The sequence below is a fragment of the Fusarium musae genome, chromosome 1 (genome assembly GCF_019915245.1).
Source record: "Fusarium musae strain F31 chromosome 1, whole genome shotgun sequence".
Classification (NCBI taxonomy): Eukaryota; Fungi; Ascomycota; class Sordariomycetes; order Hypocreales; family Nectriaceae; genus Fusarium; species Fusarium musae.
This window is the reverse complement of record NC_058387.1, coordinates 385003-400023: the sequence shown is the minus strand read 5'-3', so window position 1 is coordinate 400023 and position 15021 is coordinate 385003. Positions and strand designations below refer to the sequence as shown.

At 49.2% G+C, this 15021-nt stretch overlaps 4 protein-coding genes across 4 annotated transcripts; 1 reads left to right on the top strand and 3 right to left on the bottom strand.

The window, feature by feature from the left end:
• Position 1: 1 nt before the first annotated feature.
• J7337_000150 (uncharacterized protein) lies at positions 2-2140 on the bottom strand (the record flags this gene model as incomplete). Its single annotated transcript, XM_044817914.1, has 2 exons — positions 2-988; positions 1181-2140. 2 exons carry the CDS (start codon positions 2138-2140, stop codon positions 2-4), a joined length of 1947 nt encoding a protein of 648 aa, XP_044685616.1.
• Positions 2141-4229: 2089 nt separating this feature from the next.
• On the top strand, positions 4230-6202 carry J7337_000149 (uncharacterized protein; the record flags this gene model as incomplete). Its single annotated transcript, XM_044817913.1, has 4 exons — positions 4230-4408; positions 4622-5183; positions 5236-5400; positions 5450-6202. The coding sequence occupies 4 exons, from the start codon at positions 4230-4232 to the stop codon at positions 6200-6202; spliced, it is 1659 nt and encodes a 552-aa protein (XP_044685615.1).
• A 457-nt stretch (positions 6203-6659) lies between these two features.
• On the bottom strand, positions 6660-7367 carry J7337_000148 (uncharacterized protein; the record flags this gene model as incomplete). The annotated part of the gene is made up of 1 exon (XM_044817912.1): positions 6660-7367. One exon carries the CDS (start codon positions 7365-7367, stop codon positions 6660-6662), a length of 708 nt encoding a protein of 235 aa, XP_044685614.1.
• A 1720-nt stretch (positions 7368-9087) lies between these two features.
• On the bottom strand, positions 9088-10464 carry J7337_000147 (uncharacterized protein; the record flags this gene model as incomplete). The annotated part of the gene is made up of 1 exon (XM_044817911.1): positions 9088-10464. One exon carries the CDS (start codon positions 10462-10464, stop codon positions 9088-9090), a length of 1377 nt encoding a protein of 458 aa, XP_044685613.1.
• Positions 10465-15021: the final 4557 nt, after the last annotated feature.

Below are 15021 nucleotides of genomic sequence, written 5' to 3'. Positions count from 1 at the left end.
TCTACCTGCGTGAGGTGAGGAAGTTCTGGATTGTAGTGTTGGTTTCGGCGGGAGCTTGAATATGGATCCAGTGGCTCGTGTTTAACTTGACGGTTTGGAGTTGAGGGGCCCAGGATGAAAGCATTTGCTGTTGTTGAGCGGCGGATTGCTCGGGTTCTGATGGGACGATGAAGAGAACGAGTTGTGAGATGTGAAAGTCTTCAAAGCCTTGTTCGTCTGGGGCGAAGAGATTATCTTTCCACATGCGATACCACCGACACACGCCTTTATACCCACCATTTGAACCAAATGCCTTGAGATGTGCTTCCTGCAGATCATCAGTGTACCATGATGCGATGGGAAGTCTGCGGTCTTGACGCACAAACTCCTCCATCTTGCCAAGAGGATGGAACCACGTCTCCCACTCTTCGCGATCGCGACAAAACACCAGACTCATCGCCGTTTCAGCGTTCTTCTCGAGGATTTCCTGCGTGGTGAAATCGGCTAGCCATGGGATGTATCCGAGCATCTCATACCCCAGGAACTGCTTGGTCATGGTGTTGATCATGTCAACGTCGAATGGCGTCCCCAGCTTGGGCGGTCCGACGGCTAGAAATACGAGAGCTTCCCAGCGTGAGGGGTGGTAAGCTGCCATTCTGGATAAAAGTGTCGCGCCGAAATCATGGCCGATTCCCACGATGGTCTTGAGGTTCAGATGGTCGAGAAGTTCGATGACCTCATCGCCCATCGACTTGAGGCGGTAGGCGTGTACATCTGTTGGCTTGCTACTTTCGCCGTAACCGAGCAGATCCAGAGCGACGACGCCATATCCCTCGGAAGAGAAATGTTGAATTTGATGAACCCAATCTGTGAGGGTTGATGGGAAGCCATGAAGAAAGAGAAGGGTTGTTGATTGGGAGGTAGGAGGGATGAAGATGTAAGAGTATACATTGTCACTACGGACTGTAAACGTCTGTCGCGCGGGTAATTCGAGTGCCATCTTGGAAAACTATCGATTGTCAATTGATATAGAGTAAAATTGAAGCAATTGAACGGAGTGATGATGTCTCGGAGCTTTATACCCTCACGGAAAGTTCTCGGACACTTCCTCCCAACCCCACGTCATCCCTCACGAATCCTCGATGTACCTTTCATAAACACTCCCATAAAACCTCCTCCCAATCTCCCTATGACTCCTAACTTTTGTCCTCAACTGCGTCTCCCCCCAAGTATCATACAACCCCCTCACAAACGGATTATCCACCGCTCCCGCCTCACCCGCCTCCTCCCCTTCACCCCAGCGTTCAAAATGCGCCTTCAGCGAAGTCACCGCCTCATTCCTCGTTAAATCACGTCGCACACCTTGAAAGAACGGAACGCTAAATCGTTCTTCTGGAGAGGATAGGACGCGGTGTGTAGTCGCTTTGCATACACCGTTTGTCACGACTTCGAATGCTTGGCCGATGTTGACGACGAAAGTGTCCGGGATGGCGGGGACGTCGATCCATGAGCCGGATTTGTTGAGGACTTGGAGACCGTTTACTTGAGGTGATGCTTGGAGGAGAAAGGTCCACCATCCTGAGGAGTCTTTGTGCGGACCGACGCCTTGGGATGATGTTGTTGATGCAGGGTAGTGAACTAATTTAAGACGGTGTTGATCAGAAAGGTATGAGAAGAATATGTCATCCGGAAGATCAAGAGCCTTCGCAACAAGTCTCAAAAAACGTTCGCCTAATAGTGTCATTTCCTCAATATACCGCGTAACAACACCCTTCAGCTCCGGAAGCGCAGATGGCCATTGATTCGGACCCCTCAGCCCATCGTACAGCGGTGCATCAAGAGGCGCTCTCTCAAGTTCCGTAGCGAGCTCAACCTGTTCCCTCAGATCTGCCTTCCCAGCTGTAGTTTCCGTGCCAGCAGCGCTGTAACCTAAAAAATGAGGAGAGTTTTCCAGCGCAATTTCTTGCTTTGTTTGGGGGGAGAGGGCGAAGAGGTCTGGGAGGATGTTGATGAGGGCTGTTATTGTGGAGGTGGGGACGGAGTGGTTGGAGATGTAGAGGAAGCCGATTTGTGTGAGGGCGGTGCGGAGATGGGAGAGGGTTTGGGGCGTGGGGGATGAGATGTCGATGATGGGGATTTGGGTGAAGTCTTGGGAGGGCATATTGATGATGCTTGTTGTGTTACTGCGAATGGGTATTTGGGTGTAGTGAGTGGTTTGTTACAGTGCAACGCTATGAGATATTCGGTAGATCACGCAATGAGGGGTTTACTTTGCGAAGTCGGCAGACGATTCAAAAGCCACTGAACAAACATTATCATCATCTTTTCAATACCAACCTCGTTCAATTAACCTTTGTTCCATTCAACTGTTCAAATCAATGTTCCACGGAACATACCGTCGCAGCATCATCACTACCCTACACCATCCAACCAAAGTCCCAATCCCAAAATCCATCCCCCCAGACACAAACGGCGATAAGATAAGATTAGCCCACCCACCACCCACCAACACAACAGCACTCAAGATAAAACGTGGGGCGCTAGCAAGATCTGGGTCACAGCTGCATAGAGTTAATCTTGACACGTTAATTTTTCGCCATAGGATTGGACACCCAGTTCTACGGAGACACATTAATTTCTCAACGCCACAGAACGACAGGGGTCATCTAAAGCTTAGCTTGCTGAAGCCAAGACTGCAGTATGTAACCCCTTTCTTATGAATGTGGCGATAGGGTGCGAAAAAGGCGCAAGGTTAATTACTGAAGGAGGTAGGTAGCTAGGTAATTAGGTCGCTTTTCTTGCTGCGCCGTTTACGAAAAACAGGTTCTTGTTTTCGCGTCAGTTAGGATTTGGTTTAATATTTGTGTGGTTCGATTCATGGCATGTTGTCATGAGCACGTCGCTACTGTACACTAAGATTGACGTGCCCCTTTTGAAGCTACTGTAGAGATACCTTACTCAAGATGGTTTCGTGTAGAACATGACAAGCTTCCAACAGAGTTCACCACGTGCAACACATCGTACGTAACACCCAACAAATGCCGAGAGACACCCTGCAGCAATTATACTTTTGACGATAAAGACCCTTATTCTAGAACATGCCTCCTTTTCTGTTTAACTTCGCTCTCGTTTATTTCGTTTACGCGTACGGACCAACGCCGATACCAATACGGGCACCCGCGGGACAGGACACTAGATCCCCTATCCCGAAAAAAGAAAGCAGCAAAAAATTCAGGGTCTCTGCACTGTAACGCCCCCCCGCTGCAAGTAGAGCTAGCTGAACAGGGGGGAGTGGAGAACGGGGGGCGCAGGACCCAGAACGCGTGTTGTTTTCCGACGGTGGAGGAGGGATTTTCGTATCCATACTCGGACGGAGCAGAGATGAGCTATTCCTGGAGGGGGAGGTATCCGATTACGCGTTAGAGAGAAAACGAGGAGAACGAGAGTGGGAGAGTGGTCCGTACGGAGTACGGAAAGTGTTTTGAGTAGTTGGTAGCTGTTACGCGTAATTGCAGAACGGACAGAACAAGCGATACGTGTAATTTATCTCTCGTGTCTTTTCGTTCAATCAATGTCCAACGTTTCCAATCCGTCGGCATCACTCGCATACGAAAAGAGCAGGGTGATAGAAAAATAAGCTATTTTCTAGAACGTGTCCCGTCACTGTCACCGTCCAAAGCCACACTCGGGTCTAGATCTGATCCCCCTACAGAGCAACTTAACTGACCTACCAGGGGTCAACGCTCACTCACTCTCTTGCTTGTTTCACAAACCCATCTCCACCTCGGTCTTTTTAGTACCAGTTTTAATATGTGGTCCTTGCCCACACCCGAGAAGAAGAAAAGACTTGGCTACAACAAGGGTCTCTGGAGATGAGATGTGGTCAATATCCTCCCCCAGCAGACGCTATCTTTTTTGGCTATTGGCATGAGGAGGGGGCGAATATGCGCCATTGGGGTACGTACGTACGATGTGAAATAAATGGATAGCTTCCAAGGCTGTGCTGTGCCCCTGATGAGAGTGAGAGAGAGAGCGAGTGGAAGTACTTATCTCGTTGTGCTGCCTCGGCTGTTTGCTGCTGTGATTCCCCGTTCTGCTCTGTTTGCTCTTCATTCATATCCACTCTCTCTTCCTACCTACAGCGACACTCGATTCACTCGCTGTTTCCTCTCCTTCTTCCCTTTTCTCTTTTTTTGTTCCCAGTTTGTCTCTCCTTTCCTTTTCGACATTCCTTATACACACACACCGAAATGAACCGCGACAAGATCTTGACCGCTGCGGCGGTTGAGAGAATGATCGCAGCTGGTCAAACAATCGTCGTCTTCGAAGACTCGGTACTCAAGCTCGATGGCTGGATGGATAGACATCCCGGTGGAAGATTGGCAGTTCTTCACATGGTGGGCAGAGATGCCACCGACGAGATGAAAGCGTAAGTGACGATGCTTTTTTATGGTGTTGAGGTTCAGCGTTGGAGCGGACGGGTGCACTACACCAAAAAGGGAAACACACTACAACACCATTGGTCTTCTACACGCCAATATGGCATGTACAGTGCATTTGTGTGTGTGTGTGTGTGTGTGTGGGTAAGACAACAAGATCAGATCAGATTAAGCTAACACGATTATTTTTCTTTGGGATATAGTTATCACTCGGAAGCGACCTTGCGAACAATGAAGGCCTATCGGATCGGTCGGAAGCAAGGATCCTGGGTGAACCGCACACCACCAATTAGAGGCGGCGTCTTCCGCCTCGACGCCCAAGATATCGACATCTCGGACTCGAGCACATCCTCCGACACCGACGACACCGACAACACGAGCCTCGACGACGCCGTTAGTTCCGCCTCGTCATCGCCCAGCGTGGTCGACGTCAAGGATGAAGGACAAGGTCTTCGTCAGCGGGCAGTAAAGACAGACGACTCACGAAAGCGCACTGCGACGCTCCGTGTGGCGAATGCAGGAGTCGCACGGGAGATTCAGAACGACCTTGAAACGTACCCTTCGCTGGATACAAGGGTGCAGGAAGAGATTGCGAGAAAGTACCAGCTTCTTCACCAGCGGATCCACGATGAGGGTCTTTACCAGTGTCCGTACGTTGAGTATGGGAAGGAGATGATGCGGTACACCACGCTGTTTACGCTCTTTGGCGTGTTGTTTTATAACCAGTGGTACATCACATCTGCTGTGTTCCTGGGATTGTTCTGGGTATGTCGCTCTCCTTGTCGTGAGTGTGAAAGCTTTGGACTGACTTGGGTAGCATCAAATCATGTTTAGCGCGCATGATGCTGGCCATCTTGCGATTACGTCTAATTTTGTCGTCGACACTCTTATTGGCATGTTTATTGCTGATTTCTGCTGTGGTCTGTCGATTGGATGGTGGAAGAGCAGTCACAACGTGCACCACCTTGTGACGAACCAACCTGTAAGACAACTCGCGCTCACCAACCACAACTCAATGCTGACTTGTTTAGGAACATGATCCTGATATTCAGAACGTCCCTCTGTTTGCGACTTGCCCCTCATTCTTCAAGTCCCTTCGCTCAACTTACTACAACTTCACTTTCGTCTGGGACGCCGCAGCCGATTTCCTCGTTCCCTTCCAGCGCTGGACTTACTACCCCGTCATGGGCATCGCTCGCTTCAACCTGTACCTCCTCTCCTGGCTGCACGTCCTTTCTGAAAAGTCCTCGCAGCTTGGAAAGAGCCGCGCCTGGTGGATTCGCCCTACCGAGATCACCTTCATGGCCTGCTACTGGTTCCTCTTCGGTTACTGCCTCCTCTGGCGCGGTCTTCCCGACTGGACCACCCGCGTCATCTTCGTCCTGGTCTCCCACATCATCACTATGCCACTACACGTGCAAATCACACTCTCCCACTGGGGAATGTCGACCGTCGACCTCGGCGAGACCGAGTCCTTTGCGCAGCGCCAGCTCCGCACCACCATGGACGTTGATTGCCCTGCGTGGATGGACTTTGTGCACGGCGGTCTCCAGTTCCAGGCCGTCCACCACCTGTTCCCTCGTGTGCCGCGCCACAACCTGCGCAAGGTGCAGGTCATGATCCGAGAATTCTGCAACGACACTGGTGTGCCGTACTCGATCCTCAACTTCACCGATGGCAACAGAAAGGTGCTGGGGCGGTTGAAGGATGTTAGTGATCAATTGGATATCATGATCAAGTGCCAGCAACACATGGCGAGAACGGGGGAGAGTGGATTGCATTAGATTTTCATAGACTAGACTTGCGAGAGCGTATACGATTTGTTTTTTGCGAGACAGTACAAGCAATAGATTTCTGTCTACTTCATTACAGTGTGCATCGATTTCCTCCAAAATAAGAACATATCCTCATGGCCATACATGAAAGCCTGCAAATGATACCGTTGCCTACTCATAGAGCGGAGATGATGATTAAAATCACATGGGTATTCCATCCATCCTTTCATACGCCTATACCGTCCAACGCCATGTGAGCCCTTGTTACCTCACTACCCTGTACCTAGCCCAATCATCACATCGCTTCATCCACTACTCAGTGTTTCCATGCCAGGAATACTCGGGAATAAGAGCGAACAGGTGAAATGATGGCGAGATGTAAAAGACAAAGCGAAAAGGAAAGGTCAAAACCCAAAAGAAAGTCGTTTAGTGCGACGACGCGTGACTGTCTCGAGAACTTCGGTGCTCAAAGTCCAGACTGCCAGTACGCGGAGATGTACCAACGGTAGTCGTACATAGCCTCGATCTCATCAGCCGGACCCTGCTCGACCTCATTGAGGTCAGCGCCAGCCTCAAGGAGATCAAAGAGAATGGTACGGCAGGTGATCCAGTTCTGGAACCGCCCGTGTCCACAACGAAAGGCAAAAGCAAGGGGCGCCTCGCGACGGTGCATCAAGACCGCCTCCAGGAGGGTCTCATCAGGATCAGCGCCATGATGGAGGAGCCAGTCCACAGCGACGGTCTGTCGAGAGGAGATGGCCTGGCGCAGAGGACGCCAGCCGAGGGTGAGGTAGAGACGCTGGCCGTGTCCAAACTCCAGAGTCGAGTACAGGGGCCAGTGGGTGTCGACCACGGCGCCGTTCTCGAAGCAGCGCTCAAAGGTGCCGATGTTGCCGGTGGCTGCTGCGGCGAAGAGCGGGTACCAGTTGTCGTGCTTGCCGGCGAGCTTGTAGATCTCCCGGTTGAGGATGCGGTAGAGATACTTTGAGGTACGGGCGAGGCGGGAGGCGCCACGAAAGATGAGGAGCTTGTTGACTTTGAGGAGGATCTCCTGCGGGAGACGCTCGAGGGTGGAGGGGTTGGTGGCCATGGTGATGGTGATGAGAGCAGTGGCGGATGCGCTGCTCTCGGAGGGGGTGATGACCTCGGGGGTGGTGTTGGTTGCGGACGACATGATGGCTGTTCGCTTGGGGATGAGGGGTGAGGGAAGGGTTTTGGGGTGGTTACAAGAGAGGAGATGGAAAGAAAGGGGAAGATGAGACGCGCTCGTGTTTTGTGAGCGTTGATGGTGATATCGAGCAGTAGCCAGTTGCAACGGCTGACAGATGAGATGTAAAGAAGAGGGCAAGATGACTCGCGCTCAATGGTTTGTGAGTTGGTAAAGATTGAGTTGGTGTCAGCCGACTTGGTGACAGGAAACGAAATGTGAAGAAGGGTAGAAAACGAGACGCGCTCGTGGCTCGTGAGCTGTTGATGGTTGTGATATCGAGTAGTGGCCTGTTGTAGTGGTTAGAGACAAGATGTAAAGAAGAGGGCAAGTTGACTCGCGCTCAGTGATTTGTGAGATGTTCAAGGTTGAGTTGTGGTCAACCGCCTTGTTGACAGGAGAGGAGATGTGAAGAGGGGTAGAAGACGAGGCGCGTTGGGTGCCTCGCGAGCTGTTATGGTTGTGATATCGAGTAGTGACTAGCCGCGAATACGACAGAGATGTGATGTGAAGTAGAGGGCAATATGACTTGCGTTCAGTGTCTTGTGAGTTGCGAAAGATTGAGTCGTGGTCAGCCGCTTGGGTGAAAAAGAGAGGGGATGTGAGAAAGTGGGAAAAGCTGGAGCGAGGTGGGATGGAGGAGAATTTTGGCAGTGGCAGCACCAGCTCCAAACGCGTCCGCACAGTCCTAGCACCTGTGAGTCAAGGTTTCAAGCGCTGTTGGGCTCAGGACACGGGCTTTTGCTGGAACAGAGTACGTTTGGTTGGTGGAATGAAGTCGGAGGATCTGAACACTGGCGAGCAGGGGGTTCGCACTCAGGAAATAGGCTCCAGTGTTGAGGAGTCATTGTGGAGGGGCAAAGCCACTGCGCTGCAAAGGAAGTCATCCCAACTCAAGAGATCAGGCTACAGTGTGCGCATATCCCCCTCCTTTTTGTTCAGAGCCTAGCAGCTAGCAGCTAGCATCTCGTCTTCCTCGTGTTCTCCCACCAAAAGGAAGTTTGGCAAAGTTGACTTGTTCCATCACGAGGTAAACAGAATTCAGAGTTGCTGTATGCCATAATGCTTTCCAGTGTTTACCTTCATTTTGGGCGAAAGTAGAGCAGCGTGACGAGCGTAGCCTCTTGAGGATCTCCTGGCTCCAGAGTTAGGTTACCACATCAATGACCACAATAATGAGATGAGCCACTTGAGAAGCATGGAAGTATACTGCGCCGTAGTTACATCTGGGGACTTATCTACATCCCAACCTCACAAGCTGTGTCTAAGCTCAAGGCACTCCATTTTATCCGCTTAGCTCTTGGTAGCCGTTGTTACAAGAGATTAACCTCAGTCAGTTGGCATCGTGCTACCTAATCTCATGCTCATCTTGATTTCAGAGTGGAGTGTTTCCCGAGACACCAAAAAAGAAACCACCAGAAGACAATACTACTTGCACAAACTCAAAGTCCCTTTCCCCTTTCCGCAAAAGCAAACACACACCAGCCTGAAAGGTATAATGTAGTATACCCTTATCAAAACAAATCCCTGAATCAAACTGCTAAACTCGATCGTATTACGCTCAAGTCCGATCAAGGGCCTCAAGAGAAGCCACCCGCCGCTCATACCCAGCGTCATACCCAACCGTAGCAACCCAGTGCTCATGATGATCGCCACACCAACAAGACAAGTCATCGTCTTGATAAGATCAAAACCATGAATCGTGAGATCTGACGACAGCACTTCCAATACTCCAGAACGACATACTGGTGTCCTCGGCGATATAAAACCGGTGCGGACGACGCGTCTCCTCAGGAAACTCAGCCTCGTGCCAATCAGATATGCCCCAATACGTGCTCATGAGCTCAGGCGCCGATACAGAATCTTGAATAGCATTGCGGAATGCGCCCCAGCGATATAACCCGTCGGATTCATGGGTGTATGGGCTCGGCTTGGGCATTTCGGCGATGTCTCGAAGAGCCTTCAGAATCCCCTGGAACAAAGAAAGCTCATGCTCGTCGATGGCGCTGTAGCGTATGAGCAGTTTCATCTTGGCTTCCCAAATATCGGCGGCTTGTCCTGGGTACTCCCAGTCGGAAGTAGGTTCCATGAGGTCACGGTACAGACAGGTGACTACGATTGCAAAGTCGGTCTCGATGAACCACGGCTCGTGGTGAGGTCTGCCGGGGAAGAAAGGTTCCTGGGCGTCGTACCAATCTTCCATCGCTGGCGGGGGCGCCCAAGTATCCAGTTCCAAGTCAGTGAGGAAAAGCCCGCGTTTGGCGTACTCTTGGAGAAGGACCTCGAGGATCATAGGAGGACAATGGGAGCGGAGGGCAATGGCCATGGTAGTTTCAAGCCAGCCTGAATGGGGGAGGGGACCGCAGTCAGAACAACTGCATTGTCGTTCCTGTTCTCTAAAGCCTGGGGCTCGTTCAGGGTTCACACGGAGAGGGATTGGCAGGCCCTGACCGCTAAGGAACTGGATCATCTTACAGATTCCTTGCACTTTGTCAGGGTCGGCTATCCCTCTCTGGAAAAGCTGAACCAGAGACTCTGGCATCATGTTGCTCTGTGATGAAAGAGAGTGGTGGTTTCGGGGCCAGTGTTGGAGCGAGAATCCCTTCGAGCACAACCACATGAGAGCATTCGCAAAGTTTGGGTTCCATTCTCCTTCGAAGATGCGAGACAGAAGAATGTCGATCGGTCTGTGCCGGCGGTGCTTTGCAAGCTTGTTGAGACATTTGCACTTGACATATTTCTTCCCCCAGACGATGGAGACATCAACACCGCCAAACTGGTAGCTGCGCTCCATTCTGGCCACGTCTGCAGTCTTGAGTGCTTCACGGAAGTCTTCAAAGCGGCCTGATCTGTAGTAAGAGGGACGAATGACGTTGAAGAGCCCAGCTGAAGATAGGGCCAGGGATCGAAGGTCTTTGGTTCTGGGTTTGTCCATATTCTTGGTTACCATGCGAATCAGCTCGACGGGGAGACGTGCGAGAGCTCCTGTCTGATGAGGTCTATTGTCAGAGGGCAGCACGATGAAGGACGGGCATCCTGAGTTGAGAGGGGGGAGGGAACCCATGGTGATGGGTTCCTGGTTGGGATGGCGATAGAGAATCAAAGTATCGCTGTGGCTTCTGAATTGATGATGTTGTGAGAGTTTAGTTTGAAGAAAGCTGGGAGGAGTAAACAAAATCTGCAGCGTTGAGATTTTGAAACTAGCAGCGAAGCAGCGGCGTGAACAAGAGTGGCATGCCACTGCTGCAGTTCAATCTGCCACTGTCAAATTTCAGCCTGAGGCTGTGCCAGCTAAGCGCGGAATAGAGCATGTTTAGGCTGAAGAGTGAACACTGATTGTAAAGGAGCTGAGTCAGGGAATTGTGTAAAGAAGTAACCCTTGTTGATTAATTGTGGTGCAAAACACAGAACCTCAATCCTAAATGACAAAAAGACTTAGGTAATATAGTCTAAGCTTAGGATAGCTTTTAATGAGTTTATTTTAGTACCCTATATTAAGATTCGCTGTTTTCTTGCCTTCCCCCCCCGAGGACGGGGGATACACTTATTAGAATAGCCGTGTGATGAAGCGTCTGACTTTTATACGCCGCCATACGGTAGATCACACTAGAAGTCGACAAATCTCCCTCTTCCTTCGCAGAACAGCCATATGTGCAGTAGCATAACCGTTCCTATCGTGGTTTCGAAGGGACAATTGTTCCAGGTGGCAAGACCTGTAGCCAATTTCTGTTCCCGCGTGTTCAAATTTATTCCTCTCAGCTTTCGAACCAAGCAGCAGCATGTTCGTTCCTCATGCGCTGTTGCTTCTCACATATAGCACCTTTGTCAGAACTCATTCAGTCTCCAACCTTGGCGAAGATAACTTTTTCAACCTTGTGCATACAGACAACATTGCTCTTGTGCTATTTGTTGCTCCGAGTTGTGTGAAGTGCGATGAGATTACTACTCAGTTGGAGCAGGCCTCAGACCCATCCCCAATGATCTGGTATTTATGATATAATTCCCAGCTTCCGTACAGAGGAATGACCAACCCTCAGGGCCAGCGGATTGAAACGCGCCCGATGCTGTTCTCTGAGCTTCCCACGGTTCATGACAGAGCCCTAGCTTGGGAACCTGGTAGCTTGCTTCAATGAGAAGAAGGGATAACCGTGTTGGTCAATCTTTGGCAGTATGAGAATACACAGGTACAGGGGCATCGGACTTGATACATGCTGAAAAGTTGCTTACCAATAGAACTAATGCCATCAGAGTTAAGAATAGACATATTGTTAACCAGAAAGAGTCAGCCCAAAAGAATTATGAGGTAGGATAAGCGAAAGAACAATCGAGTGATATCACGCTAAAGATCGATAGCTGGAATCTCAGCAACGCCGCTTCTGGAAGACTACCATATGCGGCTGCCACACGGGAGTTATGGGTCAAAGCGAGCAGGCAGTCCTTTCCGGAAAATGAGGGCTGACCTATTTTGGACCCTTGATTACACACCATGCCCAATTAAAATGCTGGTGCAACCCCGTGTGAACTGTGCTGATCCCAAAAGGCTGATTGAGTCGATCGCAATTGGGATAACCAAGCTTTTGGTAAACAGCATCATTGGCCTAAGGAGCAGGGAGCCCTGGATGGATCAATAAGCGCCACTCAGTCTCTTACATGGAAACATCAGGCTAAAACATGAAAAGCAAAAGCAAAGATCCCTGTTTCTCCTTGGAGCATCGCCGGAACAACATGCTCATCAACATTCTTCCTATAAGTTCCAGATAACCACAACTGCGTAATGGTTCAATATGGTCACTCGCAAGTTTCAATAGTGCTCTATAATATCAGTAGTTGTTGCGGTAGTAAAATGAATATCTAACATGCTAAGATACTGGAGTGACCCAACAGCTGGCAAACGGGCTGGGAAGCATTTTGATGAACCTGGTCCATTCAGAAAGAACCCAGGCGCAGCTCCCATTCCCACGGCCTGGTCTTAATTTGTTGCGTAAACACAAGAGTGTGATTGGTCAACGCACCGAGGTGGCTTGTATTGATCGGTGTAACCGGGTTCCACGAGTTGGTAGTGCAATATGCGGGAGTAAGGTGGCCCAGATGGGACGCAGTGCAGTTTCGCTGGTTAATTGAGATCATTACTAAATACCTGTAAGAAAGAACTGAGTAGAACACAAATTGAAGCGTGCTGGAGTATTGATTGCGAGAGATGGGTTGATGTTGAGTGCATCGAGATCCCGCTTCAGCAATGCTTTGGGATACCCACGCAGAGACCTGAGTGTCCGAACACGAAGGCGAATAGGCTTTCATTAAAATGTGCAGCCTTAGCTGAAGTCTGTTCTTACCAGCCAAGCAATCGATGAGAGGTGCCGGGCTTTCCAGTCTGTAATATATCACATTGATGGTGAGTAGTTGTACCACCATGATAATTTCCAAAGTTAAGCAAAAAGGAGAGTTTCAAGTAAAGTTAGCCGTCAGCTACAGTTTGGCAGGCAAAACCTGACTTTGTACTTCTATATTGGTGACTAACTAGATAGTATTTAGTTACTTAGGAACTTGGCTACAGTTTCCAAATTCTCAGAGTTTCGTTGTTGAGTTGCGTCCAGTTTCAGGTGCCGAGATTGGTTCAAGACAGGACTAAAAATCAGAAAGGAAAAGAAAACAGCGATAAGTTAGCGATCAACTCAACAAATTGAAAAGAAGATCATAGAGAGTATGTATGATTGAAGAAAAGTGCAAGCCCGCCCGTCAAGTTCAAACACGCGTATGCATCAATCAAGGCCAGTGCCTTCACAACCGTCGGTACCACAGACGGGGTTTGTGATGAGAACAGCAGAATGTTCCAACCTCGATAGAATCCAGATGTAGTCGTTCAGTATCTCCAAGACGCTGCTCGTCAGCACCTGCCTGGCGGAGGGCCTTGATTATCTCGCGACTATTTCGCTGATGACGTTCGTAGGAAGGAGTGTTTTTGCCTTCGTCTTTCCATCGAGGAGGTATATGTTCGGGGAGAATTCCGGGCCACACGGCGTATTCAACAGCCTGTGCAAGAGGACTTTTATAGCTCGTAACATTCGGATTTGCCCGATGGTCAAGAAGCCACTTAACGCTGAGAGGCAAGAGAGCCTAATACCTACCACCAGAGGCCGGGGATGATACGGAGAAAGTTGATAATCAATAGGCGCGCCAGCTTTAATGCATTTACCAAGAGTGAGGCGATTGCCATCCTCTGCGGCCTGAAACATAGGTAACCATTCGAGCTTTTTACCCGCTTCGCAGTAGACGTCTAGGATGAGGACATAATAGAGTTTCCTACATGTCCTGGCGAGTTTGACTTTGTCCGAATACTTTTCAGTTGCCTTTAGAATAACTAATAGAATTTCTGTAGGGAGGCGACAGAATTCGCTTTGAGTCTGGTTGGAGAAATGGGAACTCATCGTAAATATAGTAGAATAAGGATGTGAAGCCTTTTGGCTGGCAAATTGAGAGATTCTGTAGGAGTAGTATCGAAAAGATCGAAAAGAGTGCGAACACCGGGTTTGTTTTTAGCGACATCTCGAATTCGAGGTAAATTGAACGTATTTTACACGTCAAAGTCTTTCAATGACTAAATCTGTCCAGTCTTTATCATCGGCCCCCTTTCAGAGTCCCTGTCCTAATGCGGCAAAGCGATCAGAACCTGGCTTCAAGTTCTCAGTAAAAGCAACATTGTTCTGAGACTGAGAGAACAACAAAGAACACAGTCTCAGTGATTTAAGCTCTCAGCCATAAGTCTCAACCACAATAAATACAGCTAGCTAAGAACTTAGATACTATACTACAATAACCAACTTAATGCTATTACTGCTATATAAACTATCTACTAACTTAAGTCTTAGAACACTTATAGAAGAACTGTAATATAAGCTATATAGGTTATCTCTGTCTATTTCCTAAGACTGGAAGCTCATTGTGGGGTTTGCCTTGACCATAAGCTTACAGCTAACAGTTGAAACAGTATGTCAGAGCCCTGCCTCAGGCTAATGAAAGACAAGCAGTACAAAAGGGATATTCCAAAGTGTGGAATTATTAATAGCTTATTTGGATTACTTCTGTTAAAGGCCACTCGAAGATTAATGTTTCTTTTGCGACTTAAACGGATGCTTTCAAACTCGCGTGGGTAACAAAGACCCGAGTCCGTTTTTGCTGCATGCTAGACTTGACCTCGGACATCCCGTGAATTCAATCGAGATCTGTTCAGAATACTGAAATAGAGCAATTTTCTCGAGCCTCGGGTCCTTTGTTGACATTACAACCGCTCTTTCCACCCCTCTGCGCAGACATTACCGGAGGGTAGAGCAGAGGAAAACTCGTTCGAAGACAAGCGCAGATCTCTCCTCTTCTATTGACGTTAAGCCATGAAAGTTGAACGAACAAGAGACCTGAAATGTCAGGAAAAAGTACATTTTCTTTCATAACAGTGAGTTGTGAAAGGATTGGCCCGGGCACGCCTATTTTGTATCTCGGCAATGTATGAGACTGGGTCGAGCAAAGCTGATTCAAATTGAGTATAAGTGCAAACCTCATTCACCCAAGAACGATAAGCTATAGTCCATCTAGCATTTTAGTACGATAAACACTGCAGAACTACGAT